This window comes from Opisthorchis viverrini (assembly GCF_000715545.1).
Source record: "Opisthorchis viverrini unplaced genomic scaffold opera_v5_13, whole genome shotgun sequence".
In the NCBI taxonomy this organism is placed as follows: domain Eukaryota; kingdom Metazoa; phylum Platyhelminthes; class Trematoda; order Opisthorchiida; family Opisthorchiidae; genus Opisthorchis; species Opisthorchis viverrini.
The window spans coordinates 2,269,375-2,292,798 of NW_008751669.1; the positions used below are offsets into that span (position 1 = coordinate 2,269,375).

A 23,424-nucleotide genomic window follows, 5' to 3' on the forward strand; every position below is an offset into this window, starting at 1 on the left:
GAGCTACCCATTTGAAAATCTGCGAATAAAAGGGTATTAACCTTATGATGGATTTGAGAATTTCGATCTAGTATATCTGATAAACAAGTGTTTCCTGAGGATAATGAAAGATTATAGTTTACCCTGAAGTAAGGCATAGCAGTGCAGAAACAAAAAAACACTTGCTGACTCTTGCTTCCAATTGTGCTTCGTGTTAGCAGTCCTGGAAAAAAGGATACTATCGACGCTTTAATTTCGGGCTCTACCAGGTGTGGGCTTCCAAATGAGGGCACCTGGACCTAACTGAGAACTGATGGGGTACATTGTCCTAGTTCCTCCAATAAATGGCTTCTTTTCAGCTCTGTCCCCTTACTGAATAACGCCCTACCCGGATAAATGCTTCAGGATCCTCACATTAACGCAATAACATCGCCCAGGCAGTGGACACACACGACAATGAAGGGACAGTTTGCTCAGTGCTGCCGGATACACTTGATTATTAGCAAAGGAATGATGATAGAAGAGTATGGCCGCACCTCATGAGAAATTTCAGTAGAGATCCTTTGTAGTGAATGGCTGGACATAAAATGCCGCAAAGCCTCACGAAGCTTCCTCGGAAGGTGCTAAGAAAGCCTATGAAAAGGGGGTTCTCAGTAAAGTTTTCACATGCGATACCAGACCAAAACTACAGTGTTTGAAAGTGTTGTTAAAAACTGAGCACCAATGTCAACCTTCTACTAATCTACGCTTATATAGTAAACTGATATACGGCAAACCAAATAAATGTTCAAATTTCTCCCAATTCCAAATCATTTTCCTATAGGGATGAGGTGCTTTCTCGTCCAAATGTTCCACCAAATGTTGTTAACCATTGGAATTTGTTATGTTAACCAAGTGAAACCGTTTCACGGATTCGCTTTACCATCAACGCTAACCATTCACTACCCAATGCTGCGTTAAATGTGAATCGACTTGACTGACTTGCCTGGAAAGGTCAGCTTCTGTGCCATCGAATTTGAGTACAGAAATTTTTCCAAGTGATCTATGCAAGATGGGATGATTTGCACACCTTGCATTCACAGGCATGCCGCCGTAGATCAATCTTTAAACGCGAGATAGAACACAAGCACCTTCTGCGGNTGCCTAAAAGTTAATGTCCGTATTTCAAAGCTGGATAAGGGGTTTACTCTATAAGGTGAAAAAACTTGTGTTTCAAATAACTGGGGTTATATGCGTAGGAATACACAGTGTGACGTGTAGAAAAGAAATGAAATACCCATTTGAAAATCTGCGAATAAAAGGGTATTAACCTTATGATGGATTTGAGAATTTTGATCTAGTATACCTGATAAGCAAGTGTTCCCTGAGGATAATGAAAGATGATAGTTTATCCTGAAGTAAGGCATAGCAGTGCAGAAACAACAAAACACTTGCTGACTCTTGCTTCCAATTGTGCTTCGTGTTAACCGTCCTGGAAACAGGATACTATCGACGCTTTAATTTCGGGCTCTACCAGGTGTGGGCTTCCAAATGAGGGCACCTGGACCTAACTGAGAACTGATGGGGTACATTGTCCTAGTTCCTCCAATAAATGGCTTCTTTTCAGCTCTGTCCCCTTACTGAATAACGCCCTACCCGGATAAATGCTTCAGGATCCTCACATTAACGCAATAACATCGCCCAGGCAGTGGACACACACGACAATGAAGGGACAGTTTGCTCAGTGCTGCCGGACACACTTGGTCATTAGCAAAGGAATGATGATAGAAGATTATGACCGCACCTCATGAGAAATTTCAGTAGAGGTCCTTTGTAGTAAATGGCTGGACATAAAATGCCGCGAAGCCTCAGGAAGCTTCCTTGAAAAGGGGTTCTCAGTAACGTTTTCACATGCGATACCAGACCACAACTACAGTGTTTGAAAGTGTTGTTAAAAACTGAACACCAATGTCAACCTTCTACTAATCTACGCTTATATAGTAAATTGATATACGGCAAACCAAATAAATGTTCGAATTTCTCCCAATTCCAAATCATTTTCCTGTAGGGATGAGATGTTTTCTCGTCCAAATGTTCCACCAACTGTTGTTAACCGCTGGAATTTTTTATGTTAAACAAGTGAAACAGTTTCACGGATTCGCTTTACCATCAACGCTAACCGTTCACTACCCAATGATGCGTTAAATGTGAATCGACTTGACTGACTTGCCTAGAAAGGTCAGCTTCTGTGCAATCGAAATTGAGTACAGAAATTTTTCCAAGTGATCTGTGCAAGATGGGATGCTTTGCATACCTTGCATTCACAGGCATGCCGCCGTAAATCAATGTTTAAAAGCGAGATAGAACACAAGCACCTTCTGCGGGACCAACCCNCCTAGAAAGGTCAGCTTCTGTGCAATCGAAAGTGAGTACAGAAATTTTTCCAAGTGATCTGTGCAAGATGGGATGCTTTGCATACCTTGCATTCACAGGCATGCCGCCGTAAATCAATGTTTAAAAGCGAGATAGAACACAAGCACCTTCTGCGGGACCAACCCACTTTATTCTACTGAAAAAAGTCAGGTTCATATTCGGAAAAATGGTCCGAACACGAATATTCTAGGTGGCGTCTTTCCAGCGCCAGGGAGCACTGAGCACAACTGGTGTGGTTTTCTTAAACAGACGTGCACAACAGAAGTTCCATAAGTGAAAACAAATTTTACAATGCACTAGTTTAGTTCACATAGCCTCTTGATTCGGTGAGCAGGGAAACACTGTGGGTCATTCACGGAAGACGGACTGCTCAAGCAAGCTTGCTAAATTTGCCGTGTCACGACAAAGGCCGATGGTCTAGCTTGTTGTAGTATTTTCAGATTTCAATATTTTCTCGGGGCTAAAACAGTAGTCAACTCGAGATAAGACTACCAACATCACCATCATTACACATTTATGGAACTGTGCAACTTGAAGACGTATGTAACACAGGTATGGACGCCAGCAGCCCCATGTTCTCAGTCGACGGGTATGTAGAGGTAAGTTTGCTATATTTTCGGACACATAAAACCACTGCCTATTGTAACTACATGACTCGTTTGTGGACGGGACCAGATTCGCCCTGCGCAGTCTCAAGTATGTAAGACTACAAGGTTTTTTGTTCCAGCATTGCGATATCACACTCGTAAGTGGATTGATTACCACATAGTACTATTACAGTATTGATGCATGCGGCGCTAGTGCTCAGTGTAATGCTATGATGCTCATAGAATTCGAACATAATGGTCCTGTGCCGTGCTGTCATGTCATCCGAAGGAAGCAAGAGGGCCAATATACAGCCAGGTCACCCAAGACTAGACAGTAGCAGCTGAGATACAACAGTCGGGTTTGAACCACGAACGTCCCGGTCAGTACGTTCGCGCCTTAACTACCGAGCCATCATATGCTCCCGTCATGTTTATGCCGGCTGATGGTTGCCAATAAGCCTCTGTAAGTCTGCCTGTCACCTTTATTTTTTTTTGAGTTTGCATCGGATTTACAGGCCCATCTTTAATACCACTGTGTGGAAACCGACTGTGCGAACCCAGCTGTTATGTAGTCCAGTCTGTCGTGACAGCGGAATCAGTATCGAATGCCTGTCAACCATATTTAGATGAACTGTGCTGGGAAGAGACTTCACAGGAAAAAGGTCTTGTGGATCTCATTGGGCTTTAGGGCTTCAAAGGAAGAAGTTTACATTGGATCATGTCCGATAAGGGATGCTGTTTTGGTATCTCTAATGGAGTAGGTCATTGTCGGATAGGACTTTCGCAGAGAGACTGTAATAGCATTCGTATAGTTCCTTATTACCAGGTCTGTAAAACTACACGCTTCATGCGCGCAATCAGGTTAAGTACTCCCACTTAATTTCTGACATCCGTCCTTGTTCTGAATAAATAGAGTTTGATTTAATTGNACTTAATTTCTGACATCCGTCCTTGTTCTGAATAAATAGAGTTTGATGTAGTTGATAATTCATTCCTTCCCTACTGTGATCTTCCTCAGCTTGATTCTTCTCAAAGGTCTGCAGTACTCCCCAGATTTGGTCTCGAATGGATTTGTCTTGATTTTCAGTTCCTTAAAACTAATATAGTTGCAGGATTGTTTCTTTGATAAAGCTTTTGGTGCCTCTGCAAAGGCGAAAAACACCTCCATGTCCGGGTGTGAACTCGAAGATCATCAGTACATTGCATACGATTCATTTAGCCAACATCTGTTCGATCTGGGTCGCTGCTTGAAATTGCTTTGTTTCTTGGGCTGCACTAGGAAATGCTTTATTGCTCCGCGTTTTTCGGTGTCTGTTTTTTTAGTCAGAACGTGCTACAGAGGTTGGATCGCATAATGCGCCACCCATTGTTCTATACAGTTTTTCGAAATCACTCGGACAGATTCGTTAGGCGAGAAATCAGATTTGCTTCCCACACATGAATATCGGTAAAAATCAATAGTTTGTCCACAGTAATCAGGGAATCTGCGTTTTTAATCCCTGTCTCTACAACAGATTTTGCGAAGCTAATCAGTCTGCACCATGACGGATCCAGATCTGTAGAGATACAAGCATGGGGTCAGATGAATCGGATATATTTTAGCGCCTAATGCGCCTGGTTTTTTGTGTTTAAAAGGACGGAATACTTGGCAGATGGTGGTTAAAAAAACGGAGTGATCCACCCAACTTCAGGAGGTTTGTTAGATTGCTATCATGTGATCTATCGGCTTATGTCAAATTCTACCAGCGAAATCTGCAGGCGGGATTAGTTTGGTAGACTTATCGCTCTAATTTTGTGTGAGTGACATTTTGCAAAAGATTTTTTCCTCAAATATGTTCCAAGAAATCATTTTTTCTAAATTCCATAGTTCATTATTATTATTAGTGTCAGTAGTAGCAGTGACAATACTATCAGTATTATTAATATTATATGCCAACTTCTTCTGGTCGGCGAGCTTAATCACATCCTCGTGGTGCCGACCGGGTAGCCTGAAAGTCAGTCTGGGTGAGCTAAGAGTTCAACAAATCACAACAGGGCTAATCACTACGTTTGCTCCTAATGTGCTGACTACTTTCGGCATTATACACTACGAATCATCTGGCGCCTCCGCACCAGTTCCAACCAGTACATAGGTGAGACTTGTGGGGCTCACATATGAGTGCAAGTGCTGAAAATCGAAAGCTGGCTTGATAGCCCACCATCGAGTCCACGACAATGAAAATACTGGTACGAACATGGTCGCCAAATTGGCCTACGCTAATTGTTCCTCTCTTTTCCCGACGAAGATTGACCTGAGTCAACATCGCCGGCGCGCACACCCCACTCAGCATAATGCAGATAAGCTTGGCCAAGTGAAGTATTCCGGTGGTTCAAACAGGAGTCACAATCGCTCTTGCACCTGGCTAACGATTTATAGACGTCTTGTGGCAGGCAAACCATGCTGTTCGCGAGAGTGATGCAGTGTTTTCCCTTATCGATCAGCTATCAGCATCAAAACCCGGTTTTGGGTGCCTAACTGGCAAGCACAACAGGACGAATCATCATCTGGTGGACCTGACCCAACTATCGGTAAAATATCGTCTGGTTTAGACAAACCGTGGATTTCGCCGTTTCATTCTTGGAATCCCATGTTGACAGTTCGATTGCTAGTGTTGACTCTCTGGCATTTGCCCGAGGGTTTAAGTCTGGCTTCATGGCACCGGATAACCGGCCAAGTGGCGTAGTAGTACCATTCGATTAGAGATTGATCGAGCCAATTACAGGAGAGGAAGTCAGTCATACGGTTCTTTTAATGGACAGTTTATCCCTAAGCCTGGACAAGCTCACGCTCATGATGCCCTGCCGGTTCAATGCTAACGTGCTCGTTGGGTATTTCAACTTACTCTTATTATCTTGTGGGTTGTCCTCCACATCTGTTTCGTGCCCGTATTACCCTAGTTCCGAAGGTCCCAAATCCGACTTCAACTGATCAACTGGGACCGATCTCTGTGTCATCCATTCCCGTTCGTTGCTTTCATAAGGTCCTTGCTGATCGCTGAAGTCGCTGGTTGCAACTAAAATCATTCCAGTTTGCATTTCTACATAGAGAGGGCTGTTTGGAAGCTACATAGCTGTTACATGCCCTGTTTCATCACTCTTTAGCGACTGCTTGTAACCTCAACTTGGTGTTTGTTTATATCTTGCAAGCGTTTGATTTGGTTTTGCATGACACAGTCGTCAAATCTTCCGGGGGGTTGGGGCACCGTCACTCCTAGTTCGCATAATCATTTGAGAATTCTTTAGCAGTTCCGAGGTTCAATGGCACAGAGTTGTGAGGTAAGAAGATCCACTCTCGCTATTACTGTTCATCATGGCAATGGATGAGATTCTTGGATTGTCGATGCCATAACTGGGATACTGGTTCCATGACACCCTAATAGATGATGACTGTGTCGTGTGTGCAGAAAGTCAGGCTCGCCTCAAAGAGAAGCTTAAAGATGCTTTGTTCGAGTTTGCACGAGCTGATGTGAAGATGAACATCCGAAAGACGAGAGCGTTGGTGATTTGTGGGGACAGGAAGCATCGGGCGACAGTGGTGGCAGTCGAACCATTTTGCTTCGCCGAGGAACTTATCACTCCTCTGGGTCCGACTGACACCGTAACATCCCCTTTAATTTCAAGAGGAAAAGGGTCTTCGACCATCGACAGCATCTGCTAAAACTGCTCGATGAGGTGACGCGTGCCCCGTTAAAGCCGCATCAAAGAACAGAGATCACAAGGAACTACCTGATACCGAGGCTGACATATTCTCTCGTTCTCGGAACAGGCCCAAAAGGTTGGACAGCTACATCACGTACTCTATTCGTGTATGACTGCGTCTACCAAAGGACACCCAGATCAGCTACGTTTACCCCGGCAAACAACATAGGGGACTTGGTATCCCAAGTATGAGTGCAACCATTCCGATGCAGCGGAGAGAGCATATGGTGAAGCTCCTTTCTACCCAGTGACAGTGCTACGCTACGTGGTCAACGGTTCCGCACAACAGCGTTGACGGTCGCGGCTTATGAGAGTTGGTTGCGCCACCTCTTTCAAATAGATGGTTTGTATTTCCAAAATAAGTGTTTCCTTTGATCTGCTTTCCTCAGTCCACCAAAGCTGTTATTGGGCTGGGACTCCCTAAGGTCAGCATCATTAACTTGTGCTTGGTTGTAATTCTGGGCTCTTCGCATACTTACCACAACTTTTTGCATGGTACGTGGCGTTGAGTGGACATTCTTTCCACTGAATCTCACACCAGATCCAGTATGACAGACACTTTGTGCTTGGCGTGCGAGTTTTGACTGTGCTAGCGCTTACCGCGTCTTGAAGAGCAGTTAGAATTGTTTGACTTTTCCTCACTTGTTGGTCTTTACACGAGTGTTTCCATACCGAACACTCTTACATAGACTGGGATTCATCTTGCCTGACTGGATCTGTTAATGGTATGACTTCGAATGAGACGCATCTCTCTCCTTATCTAATATTCTCCCGCTACCCTTCCACATCACCTGCCTTTACTCTTTATGTCTGTGACCATGCTGTCCAAAAATAAACTGTAGTATCTGTTATAAGCATTATTAAAACTACCAAAATTTTTATATATCCTAGTCAGCTGAAGGCGTCCATCCATACATTATTTTGACCTCACAGCATTCAGAATGTAGCCGAGAAGCCACAGCATTAAGCAACAATGCTGCTACCATTGAGCTGCTCTGTTAACCTGCTGTGCTCACCGCGTGCTCGATTTGTGGAGGTTATGACGGTGGTCATGATGCCTAGGACGTTTGCTTCGCAAGCCAGCTACCAAAGGCGCTGAAGGCACTCTGTTGCTTTTCCCGCTGCTTTTCTCTTAGCTACTCATGAGTAACCAAACTTTTATGGGCAGTGGTTTCTAGTGAAGCTTTATTGCGATGCAAAGAAAAAAGGATAGCACCGAAGGCTGAGTAAAAATTATCGATGCCCAAACCAACAATTACTTAGCACCACTAACTAAAACATTTGTATAAAAGACCGCCAGAAGCTCTTCTCATCCACTAGGCTGAAATGGACAACTCCGAACACAATTCGTTTGATGCCCGATCGCCTTTCTCTCCAGTTTACTCTAACGAGTTCTGTTTTGCGAATTGTTGCAACAATGGCCCATTGCCTTGCTGGGTGCTGTTGGCAAAATCTCACTCGGTACTGCGGCCTGACGGTATTTAAACGAGGAAGTTACTATTGGTTAATCCTAAGACTGGTGAAAGGAAGAAGGCCTTCGCTACGGAGTTACTTATTAAGAAGTACCCACTGGCCGGTTACAGACTATTAGATGGGGAACCAAAACTCTCATTTGCCTCTTATTTACAAAACTGGACATCCATCTTCTCCTGAACGCATCCTCTTGAACTTTCCTGGACATTCATTGGCTGCAATCATTCATTGCTCAAATCCAAGCAAATGTTACAAAGTGACTCCACAAATTCCGAAACAGATCTCCTCCTTCAAAGAGACGCAAAGCGAAATTCCGAGAACAACACATACTACTCGCATGCCTCCCCATCAGTAGTATCACCGTTACACTGGTAGTAGTGGACTTACATTTTATTACTTAAACTGATTGAACTGACCGATAACGGAATATACTTCAGATAGCGCTTACTCTTTTACGTTACCCATCAGGTTACCTAAATTAACTTCCGTGCATTCCGCACCGCACTAGTCATCTTCGATTCTACACATCTTCTTCTACATTCTACAATGTCGCTCCTTTCGCAAGAAGGTTTAGTTTGATCCAAAGTCCATGTGTTGACACCTCATACTATTATCTGAGGGAAGCTTTTGGGTAACATGAGGATAAAATGTATTCTAACCGGGTTTATAACGATTGATTTTAATATATGCTGCATCCGCCTTTTTGCGCGCAGACGATCATGATGCAACGATAGGGCGAACCTCAATAAACTGGCCACTTAAAGTACGCTGCTTAAGAAGTCTCAACTCACAAATGCGTGCCAGTGACTGACACGTTAGAATTTTTAGTAATGGTATGCTTTTTGGAATTTGAACCGACGAACGTCCACATCACTTCGTTTTACCAAAGCGGAATTGTCAGCGAATATAAATCCTATACATGCCTTAGATTTCACTGCTTGTCTGTTTGTCATTCAACCAGGTGGAGCTGCGTAATACTGAATACACGCATTAGGTCCTACGACCAAACAAGACTGTTATTGCTTGAAATACTGTCTTGCTCCTCATGTTTTTATCCTTAAACCTTTTCAAATGCTTTTGATAGTACAAGGAGATTAGAGAACGTTTCAATTGAAATTCGATCCTGTAAGTGAAATCTGTTCCATCCTGACTTGTATCATCTCATTAATTGCGATGAAGTTTGTAACCCGCAACATTCCGGATAGTAGTTGGCTTCGGGACTGTTTGGCCACAGGAGGTTGACCGACGGTGAGAAGGTCGCTTCTGGGTTGAATGCATTGTCATTCATCCCCCAATCACTGGATGTCTCCCACCTGATTGCTCTTTGACTGCCACCACGAGCGGCGTCTTCTAATACTCATGGTTCCTTCATCGTGTAAACTACTTTTTTGTGAGCTACTTGCACTTTGTTTGAAGAGACATATGAATTAGTCTAGTCTTGTTCTTTGGTTGTTGATGACATTTCGGTTATTTCCGTTAGGTTTAGGAAACACAGATCATCAATGTAATGTTACAAAAAATTAATCCATCGACGATCCCTTGGTCCTTACAGTTGTGGTTGAAACTACATTTGTGCGTCCTATATCTGGGTGGTTAAAAGGCACTTAACACACAAACTGATGATGGAGCTGATGGAGGCTCAATGACCTGAACCGCACTCCAAGCGCCTAATCGTTTTTACTGTTTGTGAAGACCCGTTTATCCTGATGTATCCTCCTGATTTCAAATTAACACTGTCAATTAAGCGTACCCTCTTGTACAAAAGACACGTGAGCACACAAAGTGAATATCCATCAACTGTGTTTTCAGTGATAAAGAAAGCACCAGATTAACACGAATGAGCTGGTTCTGACAAGTACGTATTAACAGCGAGAAACGTTAACGGACAAGAAATAATCAACACACGCCCACCAAACTCTTATCAATTTTTACCATCCTTTCTACTACGTAGCAGCCCGTAGCATGAAAATTAGTCTAAGCTTGTTCGTAAGAATGTTTCAGAATAAATCTAGTTAATTTTCCATTTCTGGTTCTGTTTCCAACGCGGACAGTGTGCATTTTGAAAGAAATGAACAAGTCTTATTTGATCGACGCAAAACCACTCATACGTTCTACCTTAGATAATCCAACTCTCTGCCTCAAGAGTAAGTCCTACTACATACAAGTACGTTCATTGTGTGGCTTCATTGCTCATCACTGAACAGGGCTAACCAGAAAGCTGAACAAGCCCCAATATACAGATGAAAATTCATCTTCACGTGTGTACAATTTGCCACCCAAGTAGTTGATGAAATTCAAACAGTTTTTTAGTAAATCTACCTGAAAACCTCCAAATTGGTAGGGGACTTTTGGCCTGATTACTTAACTTAAATGAAATATCGTATTGCTCAGCCTAACCGCCAGGTAATCGTCATGCAACCAGTTTGTTTGAAGATTGAATTGAATTATAGGGTTTAAGTTTAAGAGAAAATGTCTCAGCAGTTGACTGAGTGTTTACGTTTCCAGAGCAACCGTATCTCTCTAGAAATTTGCCTAACAGGACTTAGTAAAACCACCAGGAAGCACTGATCGTTTACCAACTCTACATCACGCTACATTTTTTGTAACCCTCTGAGTGAAATACCGTACCCGGATGGGATACCCCTACCGGGAGTCCAGGAAGCTGCACGAGTTCCGTAGCAATCTGAAAATCTAGAGACAGCCTGCGACTGACGGCAGACTTGGAAGATCGATGTTAGTGGGATTGTGGTCAACTAACTAGCACCACATTCTGAGTCAATCTGGAGGAGATCAGAAGCATGCAACGTGAGTGAGGTAAGTGAACTGTCCTGATAGCTTGCGTTCTTGCTTTATCGTTTGCGCCGCTTGAATTTTCTTCAAAGGATCCATGATTTTCAGAACAAACCGTTCTTTCAAGGATATTTGTGCAGCGTTTGCCGCCCTAGGTTAACAAAATGTTCATGACCTGTTCTATGGTAGGTCTCTTGCCCCCCCCCTTGAGAAAAATTATCAGTTTCCCAATAGATGAGTGAAGTGTGAAGCATTCACTTGAAACGCAGTTATTTTCCGTCACTTAACTAGGTATCGCCTATGTGAATGGAATCTAGAAAACTGCTGCTCACACGTACGTGACATAAACAATTCGCCTGTAGTTTTTATTTTCACTCCCAAGACCGATCTGAAAAAGGAAAATTTTGATTTGTATCAGGTATCCAGGCAAAAGATCATATATTTAATTGCTTTCTTCCAAAAACATCAGGCGTCAGATTTCATCCTTCTCCTAATTGTTGTATCCTCTCTAGTCGCTCACGTTCTCACCATATATCACCTGACCCAACGTACACGAAACAATTAATTTAGCTACGTGCAGAACATGTAACACCTTGAGTTTCTGTATTGCAAATCTCGACATTCATTACTTTAAGTCAACCTTCTCTGTACTGTTGAGAAAGAGCTGTGTAAGGACGGTATTTCTTGGTTTAGACCCATAGAGTAGAGTAGAGTAGAGTAGAGTAGAGTAGAGTAGAGTAGAGTAGAGTAGAGTAGAGTAGAGTAGAGTAGAGTAGAGTAGAGTAGAGTAGAGTAGAGTAGAGTAGAGTAGAGTAGAGTAGAGTAGAGTAGAGTAGAGTAGAGTAGAGTAGAGTAGAGTAGAGTAGAGTAGAGTAGAGTAGAGTAGAGTAGAGTAGAGTAGAGTAGAGTAGAGTAGAGTAGAGTAGAGTAGAGTAGAGTAGAGTAGAGTAGAGTAGAGTAGAGTAGAGTAGAGTAGAGTAGAGTAGAGTAGAGTAGAGTAGAGTAGAGTAGAGTAGAGTAGAGTAGAGTAGAGTAGAGTAGAGTAGAGTAGAGTAGAGTAGAGTAGAGTAGAGTAGAGTAGAGTAGAGTAGAGTAGAGTAGAGTAGAGTAGAGTAGAGTAGAGTAGAGTAGAGTAGAGTAGAGTAGAGTAGAGTAGAGTAGAGTAGAGTAGAGTAGAGTAGAGTAGAGTAGAGTAGAGTAGAGTAGAGTAGAGTAGAGTAGAGTAGAGTAGAGTAGAGTAGAGTAGAGTAGAGTAGAGTAGAGTAGAGTAGAGTAGAGTAGAGTAGAGTAGAGTAGAGTAGAGTAGAGTAGAGTAGAGTAGAGTAGAGTAGTCACTAAAACAGAGTCCTGAATTACTCTTGCTTGAGCTAGGGACATGTCGTTTAATGTGTAATTAGGCTGAGGAAAAGTTAGAGAAATAGTTCGCCTTTCGTGTTTAGCACCTTAACTGAAAGTGCTTTACTCAAACTCATAAAATGGGAAGTCAGCCAAACTTCCCCAGATAATGAATTTCTCGTCATTCGCCGCAAGAAGCCTTGTTAGTTCAGAACTGACCATTTATCTGCATTTGTCCACTCCAGAATGATCCCACACACTTAGATTTCCGATAAAGTGCCAAGATGGAACCACCCTCCGCATGCATTTTTACAAGGGTTATTGCTTTGGAATAAGCTTCTTCGGCTAAATGTCGGGTACAAGACTCCGGCTGAATGAAACTTCCTCGTTCATCAACTGTTTTAAACTGTTTGTCCCGCAGTTCGCCTTGATCCGTGCAACATGCTTTACACGTCCATGACTCGAGTATTCCCTGGACGAAAGTAATTCTTCCTCCATATCTTCATCCATATCAAGCTTATCAGAAGTTCTGAATCGCTGGTGGTAACCATTCTTTTCTTGTGCAATTATTGGAATGGAACCACGTGAGTGATGCGTCATTCTGGTTAGCATCTTCTGGGACTTACTGATCACAATTCCAAACTATTTGTAGTCTTTGGTATTTAGCTATAAGTATGGAAACAAAAAGAACGGTGCACATTTCGCACGATGAAAAGTTCCGAAACCACCATACTCCTTCTCTTGAAACAGTACTGAAAAGAAATTTTCAGCGACCTCCTGAATAGTCACATTCCTTCATGACTGTTAATTAAACTAAAAAACGTGAACTTCCAATTCTTATGTGCTTTGAGATGAAAAAATGGCTGAAAAAAGGACCTAGTGCTGACCTATCACAATTATTCCCGCGTGACCACACCTACTTAAAACGGTCACGCATGGCAGTGATCGTTTCAATTATCCAGTCGTACCAAATTGAATGAAAGTAGAAAATGGAACAAAATCCTTTGACCGACCTCAGATCGCAATTAGTTCCAACTTAACTGTTAAATCCCAGACCATTTATTCCGGCTAACGTCTATGCCAAGAACAAAATCTACCTGTGAGAGATGGATTTTCACTGTTATGGTTGAAGCAAGTAAACTGGAAAATGAACTTAAGGGCTGCCAATTCCCCAAGTATTCGATTGTCATCAATATTTCAGTCTACCTAGCGACCCATGGTAATGCTTTTCTGAACTTAACGTTTTGAATGGCAGCTAAACTTCTTTTGAACTCAAGACGGTGAAAGAGGTCTTCGGTTAACCTAGAGTTACATGTTTTTTGTATCAGACTCGTTTTGTAGTGTTAACGGTAATTAAGCCATTTCCTATAGTTACCTTGATCGCCATCCGTAATTTTTGATGGCCGGTTTGCTTTTTCAGTCAGAGTTTTGTTTGACGGCTGATAGTTGAATCTACCGGCTGTGTCAGAGGGCATCTGGGAAAGGACTTGATGGAATATCGAACAAAGAATAATTCCATGTATGGAGTCCTACTTCGTCGCTCACACAAAACCACGTGACAACAGATGTTTTTAGGCTCATAGCTACCAATGACAACACGTACATTCAATGCACGTCATATATTCACAGATTGTAAAGCTGATTCGTGAGACGCGCGAGAGGTATTAAATTCACGAGTCATATAATTGATCCAGTTCCGAACAAACACATTATCGCACACCGTGTTGGCCTTGATGGAAAAGGGATGCCTGTCATTGGAATCGATATAGGAACAAGTTACTCCTGTGTCGGAACGGTAGTCGACGGTCAGGTGCGCCTATTTCCTACCGAAAAAGGAAACAATTTACTTCCCAGTATTGTGGCATTTGATCAAGGCCGATGTCTAGTTGGTGAAGCAGCAAAGTCAAAACTGACAGAAAGCCCAGAAAATGTCATCTACGACATTGCAAGAATAATTGGAAGGTCAAGAGCGGATAAGCATTTGACGTTGGATGAAAAGAAGTGGCCTTTCTGTATTTCCGAACATCAGGGTCGTGTTGGAGTAAATGTAACGCACAAAAATCAACCAACCACTTTTACTGCAGAGGAGATTTTGGCCATTCTTTTGATGCATCTGAAACAAATGGCACAAACTGCTTTAAGGAAACCAGTGGGTGAAGCTGTCATTTGTATTCCGGCGCATTTCAATAACCAACAACGACTGGCAACAACAAGTGCAGCTCGGATTGCAGGGCTGAAGGTCACGCAGCTCATTAGTGCGCCAGCTGCTGCCGCTATTGCTTACAGGAGAGAAATGAACATTTACAAAGAACAAAAACTTCTCGTTCTTGTAATGGGTGGAGGAACGTGTGATGTGTCTGTAATCACCACCAAGGACGACATCATACAAGTGGATGCGACAGCAGGTGATTGTCACCTCGGTGGGACAGATTTGGACGCCAACTTGGCTGATTATCTTGTCGACCAGTTTCGGACAAAATATGGGAAGGATTTTAGCGCAAACCATGTAGCAGTACAACGTTTGCGACTTGCGTGTGAAACGGCAAAGCGTACGTTGAGTGTTAGTGCCAGGGCACATGTTAGTATTCCAGATATTCATGAAAACCTGAGACTTTCAGCCCGATTGACCCGGACCGAGTTTGAATCCATGAACGCGGATATATTTAACAAGATTCTGAACCTGGTTGAATTAGTAGTGGAAGACGCAATGATTACGAAGAATAGCATTGATGATATTGTGCTGGTTGGTGGCTCTTCCTGGATTCCCAAGGTGCAAGAGGTTTTAACCACATTCTTTGATGGTAAGCCGTTGAACCGGATCCTGAGTCCCCAAGAAGCTGTGTGTACAGGAGTAGCTATCTATGCAAATCACTCAAAACAACACAATGGAACTTCGTCTTCTGAAAATTCGATGAATGCTACCAACCACATGTTAACTGAAGTTAGTCCTTTTTCTCTTGGAATCGAAGTAAAAGGTGGGCGAATGAATTACATCATTCGTCGGAACACACCGATTCCTATACGTGATTTCAAAAGGTACACAACCACCGTCGACGAACAGGATAGTCTTTCTATTGTGATATTTGAGGGCGAAAATACAAGCGTGGCCAAAAACACATGCCTTGGAAAGTTCCATTTAACTGGATTTTCTGCAGCACCAGCCGGGGTGCCCAATATCAAAGTAGTGTTTGACGTGGATGCCAATGGAATTTTGAATGTGAAGGCATATGATGAGACCGCTCGGCAAAATGTGCCATTACCAATAACTTGTGACTCCACCCAGTTGACTCCGGATGACATTGTCCAACTGGCCAAACAAATGGAACGTTTGTGGGAAGAGAACGGGCCTCAGCCTGAGAATCATTGACAGTTCAACATTACTGCTATCGACGATTTTGTATTTCGTGGAACCTAACTACAATATGTAGGTTGGGCTCCGTATATGTTTCTTGGTTCACAATCGCGCCACCCCAACCGGGTTCTTCATCACAGAGTCTGTCATCGGCAGAAATATGCATATGCGTGAGTCGGACACCACACTAAGTCACCTACCGAGGTTATCGGAATTTTAACTGAACCGTTCTTTTACAGTGCAATGCTTTTTCAAGAATTGTTTTTGTTGCTCTGTGACGGAAAGATCACCAACTGTTGACTGTGTAAATGCAATAAATCGCGCAATGTTACCCAAATGATTGCTTAGCGAACATAGATTTATCGATTTTTAATGGGTTTCGGAACACTCACACACAGAACACGTGCTGTCTGAAGTCTTATAAAGTATGGCTGCAAGATCTCAGGGTCATCAAATAGAAGTGCGGACCAAAAGACAAATTTCTGATCCTCTCACATGTTTCACTCATGCGATGCCAGAAAATGGTAGGAACTGTTAATGTGAGTCTGAACTACTTGTGTTATTAAAGTGGACTGTAACCAAGGGCACAGATTTCAACTATAGTCAAGCACTCTCGACTACTTTCAAATTGGAAACCAGTTCCCTTCGTTTATCGCCGCTTAAATGAGGTTTCCTAGATGAGTGTTTAGTCCCACACTGCTACTAACAAGGTACAATAGCTTAACATCTCGAATATTATTTCATTTGAAAACTGAAGCAAATCTTCACTGTAAATTCAGTTATGAAAACTGAACTTAACTTATCCACATAAACTGGATATGTAAGTGTCATGTAAAAATTACTTTCACTACAAACGGATTGAAAAATCAGGCGAAATTTAAGCAATAAATCTAAACATAGCTGAATCGGGAACAAATCACTGGCACCCACAAGTGTTGTATGTTCAGCTTGTAAATGTTACTTGTAAGCAACCCCGCCCGCAAATCTTAACGAAGCATTTTGTTGTTCATATTCGTTGGAGAACGTGCAAAGTTGGCATAAGCATATTTTTCGGCGGTTTTGGCGCACCAGCAGAAAGCTGCGTTTACAAAACCAATCAGTTCTTCTATGTTTCATAGTAAACGCGCGCTCATTCACTTGCGAAATTAGAGGTGAATTCATGAACGTAGGCAGTGAGGATCTTCCAAAAAAGTCAGTCATTACGTCGCAGATCAAAATTAACTGGCATATTTGTATGAAAATGCCGGAGCTGGGGAGAGAGTACATCTCAGTTATCGCTATCCAAAACTGCTTTGCACTCTGCATACAAGAGCAATTTCAAGTCGCCTCGGGTCAGTTCGGTTTTATCAGCTATAAACCAGGTAACAAGGGTCCGTTTGTTCCAGCTGCTACGGTTTCGATCAGTGGAAAGTGAAAAAGTGGAAGATAGAGCTCGGCATCGGGGGAGATGTCTTGCTCACTTAGTTTGAGAATTTGGGAGCCACGCACTGAAAGCGATGGTTTTGATGCAGGAGACCTACAGGCCGCTTAATTGAGCCATGACTGCCAGTGTCGTTAACCCGTGTTGAGCTAATTCCCGAGGTCTCCAACTAGGGAGGAGGCTAATATTAGCCAGACTGAGTTCACTAACTAATGTTTTATTAATTTTCTGCTAGGTTATACACTGTCCATAGAGTACTGGTGATATTTCCTTGAATGGTGACGAAACTTCTGCAAGTCAATCGCCAAGCTCGGCGGACAGACCAACAACCACCTCATCAATAGCCAGCTGTTCAGCTCTCAGTCTCTTCCACTCAGCACACTGTTGGGTGAAAAATGCTCTGCAAGGCTGACGGTCCTCTGGTAAGAGAAGTATATGTCCTAACCAGGTTAACCTATGAAGCGTGAGTAATTCATCCATCGTAGGAGAGTTCCTTCTTCCTGGGACCATCTGAAGTACCTCAGCATTCCTAATCTGATGTTCCCACCAGACGCGACCAAGTGCTTCGGTCAAGGCTAGAATAGCAGGTAATCTTTTTTCCAGATAAACCAACGTGCCTCTAGTTTTTAACCCATACAAAAATTTAAGTGTACACCCTAAAAGAAGACAAAGTGAACAATTTCGCCAACTTCTAATGGGTAAAAAGGGGGCCATATAGTACGTGAAAAAATAAACGATTAATGGTGAACACGAAATCTTCCGTTTGGATGTGTCGCAGGTCTGAACTATTAGTAAGCATTGAGACGAAGGAAAGACGAACGGGGATACTGCGCTTCTGAAATACAAACCTCTAAGCTGAGTGATAACTTAAAGTGCAGCGGCCAAGTGAAATGGGAGCGGATAGAGCATTCATTAGGACTGATGATACTTCAGTTAAGCAGTCGGTGAGACGGCCAGTTGAATAGCCATATTATGTTAGAGTTCGTTGGTTAGTTAGCTAGTCAGCCGGTTAACTTTTCGTTTTCAATGTCTTTGAATGTTCATCTTCTTATGTGTATCTTTGTCTCTAAGGTAGTTATCTTTTTATTTCACATATACTCATGATTTGCACATCCTCATTACTGTCGTTGCCCTCCTTTAGCTGGATTTACCTCGCCGGCCTTCAATAATTCTCCCTAAATTTACTTTGTCTCTGATGGAGGGCTGTCCATTTTAGGCTGTGAAATAAACAAAATTTCCTTTGTCATTGATCGCGGGACTGACCTCTTCATGTTATTTCGACGTATTCCCTACTATTGTCATGTAGCCCATCAGTCGCTACAGGTTACTGGTTCACGCTCAGGAGCGTTTGGCAGTCACTCTACACCTGTCCTAGTCTCTTTCAATGAGTGCAATTCATGCACTTGCGACTGCCTTATTGGCAGTGTACTTGATCGCGTTTGTTCGTTACTCTGCGGTTTGATGAAACGAACAAAATGGCGTGAAATATTTCCATCTCATACTCGATGCATCATTTTTGTGTTGTTCAGATGAAGGAAGTGAATTGATGACTTAGATTAGTGGACCGCTTGTGTCACTTTTCAGATGGAGTATAACGGGAAGAACCTGTTTGCTGAGTATCACTACCTAACCAAAGACAGACCGTTAGGGAGAGTTGCATACCAATTAAGTCGAGACCATACCACCTTAGGATGTACGCATATTGTCTGCTATCCAGCTTTCATGCAGCACAACAAGAAGACAGCGAACATAGCCACTGGCAGTTTCGCAACCAGCTCTGGTCGAGAAAGTCCGATGTTCCGTAGTACTCCGTATTATCGTATTCACAGCTTATCCGAGAGGGCTAATTTCTGAATCATGTTGAATATCAAAGATGCTACAATTTCAGCTCCTCACTGAATCTCTCAACACAAATACATTGACGAATTCCCATTAAGTTAAGAAAATATTGTCAGCGCATAAAGTTAGTGCCAAAATAGTAACCAGCTGACATTGGGGCTTGTGCTACGTTTTCAAATCCGCTAGAATTGCACCGTTTTTGGACGTCATTCTATCTACCTACCAGAGAAGTGCACGTATTCAGACTACCCAGGCTGCATCTTACAATACAAGTAGGGAAAAGACTGTCTACTCAAACTGATCGTTCATATGGTCTATGCATCTGTCTCAGCTACCTCTGCATCATCGTATGCTTTCCAACAACTATTATCTGATTATTTGGTTGAAACGTTTTTTTCAACTTCACCTACATCAGCCCCAAGAAATGGGGCCAAGCCAGTAAGTTTAAACGCGTCGACCCGAGTAAACATTAAAGTTGTGAAATCACCTCGCATCCAAGCTCTATACCTTTTCAGCCACTTTTAGGCTGGTATTCTGGTTGCAATGGGTTCATTTATACTTAGCGGCACACCACACGTTCCCCCGCTAGTTTGCTTATGATTTTGACAGCGGTATTAAATGTCGGAAACGAATCGGATTGAAGTATGGGTGAGTCTGCTGTTGTCCAATGCAACCCAAATGAAGTGCGGGGATGGAGATACTGTTGTGGTACCCAAGACTACACAAAAGTACCCGAAAACCCAGGAGCCGTTCGAACAATAAGCATCTCGATCATTTCCCCGCACATGAGATACGTTGGATTACGTTAATTCGGAGGCGTTGGAATTTAAGTAAAAGTTATCCAGACGGTGTAAACTCGACAAATCTCTTAAATCGAAGACGTCGATTGCGTTCGATGCCATGAGATTTGACTTCAGGTTTGCAGCAGAATTACACTTGGTTTCGGACTAGTAAAATCACGCTTGAGTTATCCTCGTCCCACCAACATAGTATAAGCTGTGACTACCGCTCGTTAGAAACCTGCGCCGCCTGAAATTTCCTCGCTGTTTACCAGTTGTTTTTTTCTTGACCTTACAACACTATATTAATTCATCGATGAATTATGACAAAATTTAGTTCCGAAATATTGGGGGTTCGCCAGAAAAATGTGATTATGGGGCCACAGTGGACGGACCAGCTTTCTCGGATCATTTATCAGTGCGAACATAGAGGTAACGCCATGTCAGGACCTTGGCGTTCAGTTTAAGTCAAAACGGGCAACCAGGTGGTAAGACTTCCTTTGTAGATTAATGGGTTTTCATGCCAGCCGTCTTAAGACTAGTTACAGTCCTACGAAATGCATAATCAAGGTGGTTGAACCGTTGAGCACTCATGAATATTTCGTAAAGTGTCGGCGGCTCGTTTTTTTTTTGCGCAGCCTAGCAACATAGATGTGAAATCGTTGGAGTGTTATGCGCACACCAAAATCCTTTGTGAATGGCACTAGTTCCTACTGACGCTTCGAAATGACAGTGAACCTTCCGCTACCCCCGCCATTTCTGAGCACGCCACCCGTTTATTTCAAAACCCGTAGAGAAGTCCCCGACTGAATGTCATTTGCGGCGAAAGACCCAATGCGGCCTAAAAAAAGGGTTGACCTTTCCAGAAGGAGAACACCTGTTACCGGCCATCCGTCAGCTTTCCCTGACACTGCAGTGATATACTGAAGCCAGTGGAGTATTAACGTCGCTCACTTTCATATCACATAAGCTATGAAAACATGCGATTACAAGCAGTCAGATCTGTCATCCAGAAACGCAGTAAAATTGAAAATTCTTTGAACATCAAAGTATGGCGTAGTTGATTTCTGCTTCCACTGTAGACTGTGAGACAGACACAGGTGAGCTGTACGCAAAACAGTGTACATTACACTGACCCGTCTATGTGATCACAGATATGCTTTCAACACTTAAAACGCTCTCATGGTGATTCATGGATTGAAGCGCACGAGTTGACCTATTGGAGCACGAATATACTGACCGGAAGGTTCGTGATTCGAACCCGACCTCTGACTCTCGACTTCCCCTGTCTAGGCTTGGGCAACCTGGCGGTATCCCAGCCCTCGTGCAACCTTCGAGTGGCATGGCATTTAGCCACCGAAGGGATGATACGGCTGAACGATTTCGATTTCTATAATGTGGATTCTCACTCATTAGTTCGCACAATTTGTAGCATTTTTTCTAGCCCAGCGGTAGCCAGATAACCTGTTCATATTTCGTTCTGATGAATAACAGTATAATCAGGGGTCTCTGACTTGACCACGCAACCAACTTTTGTCTTACTAGAATAATTTGATGGGTAGATCGTATGAATAGCCCAATACACTATAGTTTCGGAAAAATAGCAAACAGAGACATCTGTAACGGGTAGAACGCATGACGGAGTGCCTTATTATTACTGGTAAAATATACTACTATTTAAATACTCATACAGAAAGGGTTCCGTCTTAGCATCTCCAATCTAGACTTTGGGTGAAAGGACCACACTAAATATTCCCAAAAATAAATGCAAAACATTTGCTCAGTAAACACAGAGAGCGTATTAGACACCTGCAGTAATGATGGTGCTACGGTTGTCAGTACCATCACGAATACCGACACACCCATTATTGATTGGGAACAAAAGAATGTGTTAGTAACAAGAGTTCGTCAAGAAGTTAGTGGTTGCACGTTAATATGTGGTACCAATTACAATACGCCCAGAATCAGATGCCTAGGAGGTTTCTGTGTCATGTTACTTGTTCGATTCAATGTCTTTCAATTAGCGATAATCGATAACCAAACTGCGGTGTGTTGTCATAAACAGTGGTTTGCCAGATTTGTATGAACCAATGGGAAGGCTTTGCGGTTCAAAAAAATATTGTACCAGAATCCAAAGCTATACCAATTAGCAGCTACCATGAGCTGTGATTCTTATGCAGGCTTAGCAACAAAATCTTGTCAGAAGGTCAAAAATCATCTTCAAATACAATGTACTCTTCCAACAGAGCTATCAACCTTCGGTGCTAAATTTGTGTCTGTCCCTGAGATTTGCTATCGTGCACATCATCGTGATAGTGATTTCAATAATAGCAACCTATACATGAAGAAAAAATGTCAAAACAAAACAAGTCACAGTTGTCTGGTAATGCGAAGTATTTTTCGAGTGACGGATTTCGATTAATTCTTAGGAATACGTCAGTCCTTTGATTTGGATCAGCCTGATCACCATGTGGCTGGTAAGTTTATCAAGAAGAACATGACGTTGCGGTGTGAGTTGTGTTTAACGTAGTTAACCGTCAAAAAAAACCTTGTAAAGACCTTCACTCGATTTAACTAACACACTCGGACCGCAATATCATCAATACCGTGTTCTCAATGAAAAGCTTAATAACATATAAGTTTCAAGTAGAACATAAGGTTGACGGAAACTCGGGGACTGCGCCTATCTGATGAGCCCCAAGAAGGGCGAAACCGGTCGTGGGCTGTCGAGGAGTTTCCAGCAACCTTATGAGTAGTGCATTACAAAAATGTGTCGCGATATCTCGAATGTCGTACAGACTAAAATATGAGGTGGCCTGGTGCAGCACATTCAGTTACCTGGAAACATTAAAACCAAGAGATTCAGCTGGGTTCCAGATGAGTCTCTCGAAAAACCAAATTAGTTTGCAAATGAGTGTGTATTCGCTAATTTACAACTTGTCTGGTCCTTCAGTTAGTGACTATTCCTCCAGATCAGAGTCAGACGGTCTAACAGACCAATAGTCGTGGTTTATTGGCTTGCATCACCGGCATAAGTGCTTCGCAGGCATTCGTCACCAACTCATCCCCATGAAACGGTCCAATACATGTTTGCTGTCACCGAATCCTCATTGGAAAAATAGATTCAAAAAGGCGTTTTTATTCGTATTTTATTTACTCGCCACTGGAATGATGTTCTATAACAATGAGTGTATCCCATTTTTCGAACGACATTCGCTGCAGCTAATTTTTGGTAGGCGGAAATTGGATCAAACAAAGATGAAGAGTTCCACCCTAGTTTGGTTTAGTATTTTGCTAAAATCAGATGTTTCCAAATAAAAAAATAAACTATAATTCAGGAGAAACCCAAGTCCCTAAGCTCGCACAGTTCTCCATTCTGGTCAAACTCAACTCTATTTTGTCTGAAAATTCACCATGTATGAACCTTAGTTCAAGATTTATCGTGTCTTCACAAGGTAGGTTCAATTTCTGTTTATCTACTTAGGAGATAGCACGATGGTTAGAGCGTGAATTCGCTAACCGGAAAGTCCGTGGTTCGAATCCGACCTCAGCATCTCGACTTTCCCTGTCTAGGCATGGGAAGCCTGGCAGTATTCCAGCCCTCGTGCTTCCTTCGGGTGGCATGGTACCCAGTCACGGAAAGGAGGCTACAGTTGAACGGTCATATTGTGTCTACTGTTTCCGTGAGATTTCCATATGGTAACCACAGGGAATTTTAAA

General features: G+C 42.7%; 2 protein-coding genes across 2 annotated transcripts; one reads left to right on the forward strand and one right to left on the reverse strand.

Annotated features, from left to right (window-relative positions):
* Positions 1-12,659: 12,659 nt before the first annotated feature.
* On the reverse strand, positions 12,660-12,926 carry T265_01250 (hypothetical protein; the record flags this gene model as incomplete). The annotated part of the gene is made up of 1 exon (XM_009165235.1): positions 12,660-12,926. One exon carries the CDS (start codon positions 12,924-12,926, stop codon positions 12,660-12,662), a length of 267 nt encoding a protein of 88 aa, XP_009163499.1.
* Positions 12,927-14,058: 1,132 nt separating this feature from the next.
* On the forward strand, positions 14,059-15,681 carry T265_01251 (hypothetical protein; the record flags this gene model as incomplete). The annotated part of the gene is made up of 1 exon (XM_009165236.1): positions 14,059-15,681. The coding sequence occupies one exon, from the start codon at positions 14,059-14,061 to the stop codon at positions 15,679-15,681; it is 1,623 nt and encodes a 540-aa protein (XP_009163500.1).
* Positions 15,682-23,424: the final 7,743 nt, after the last annotated feature.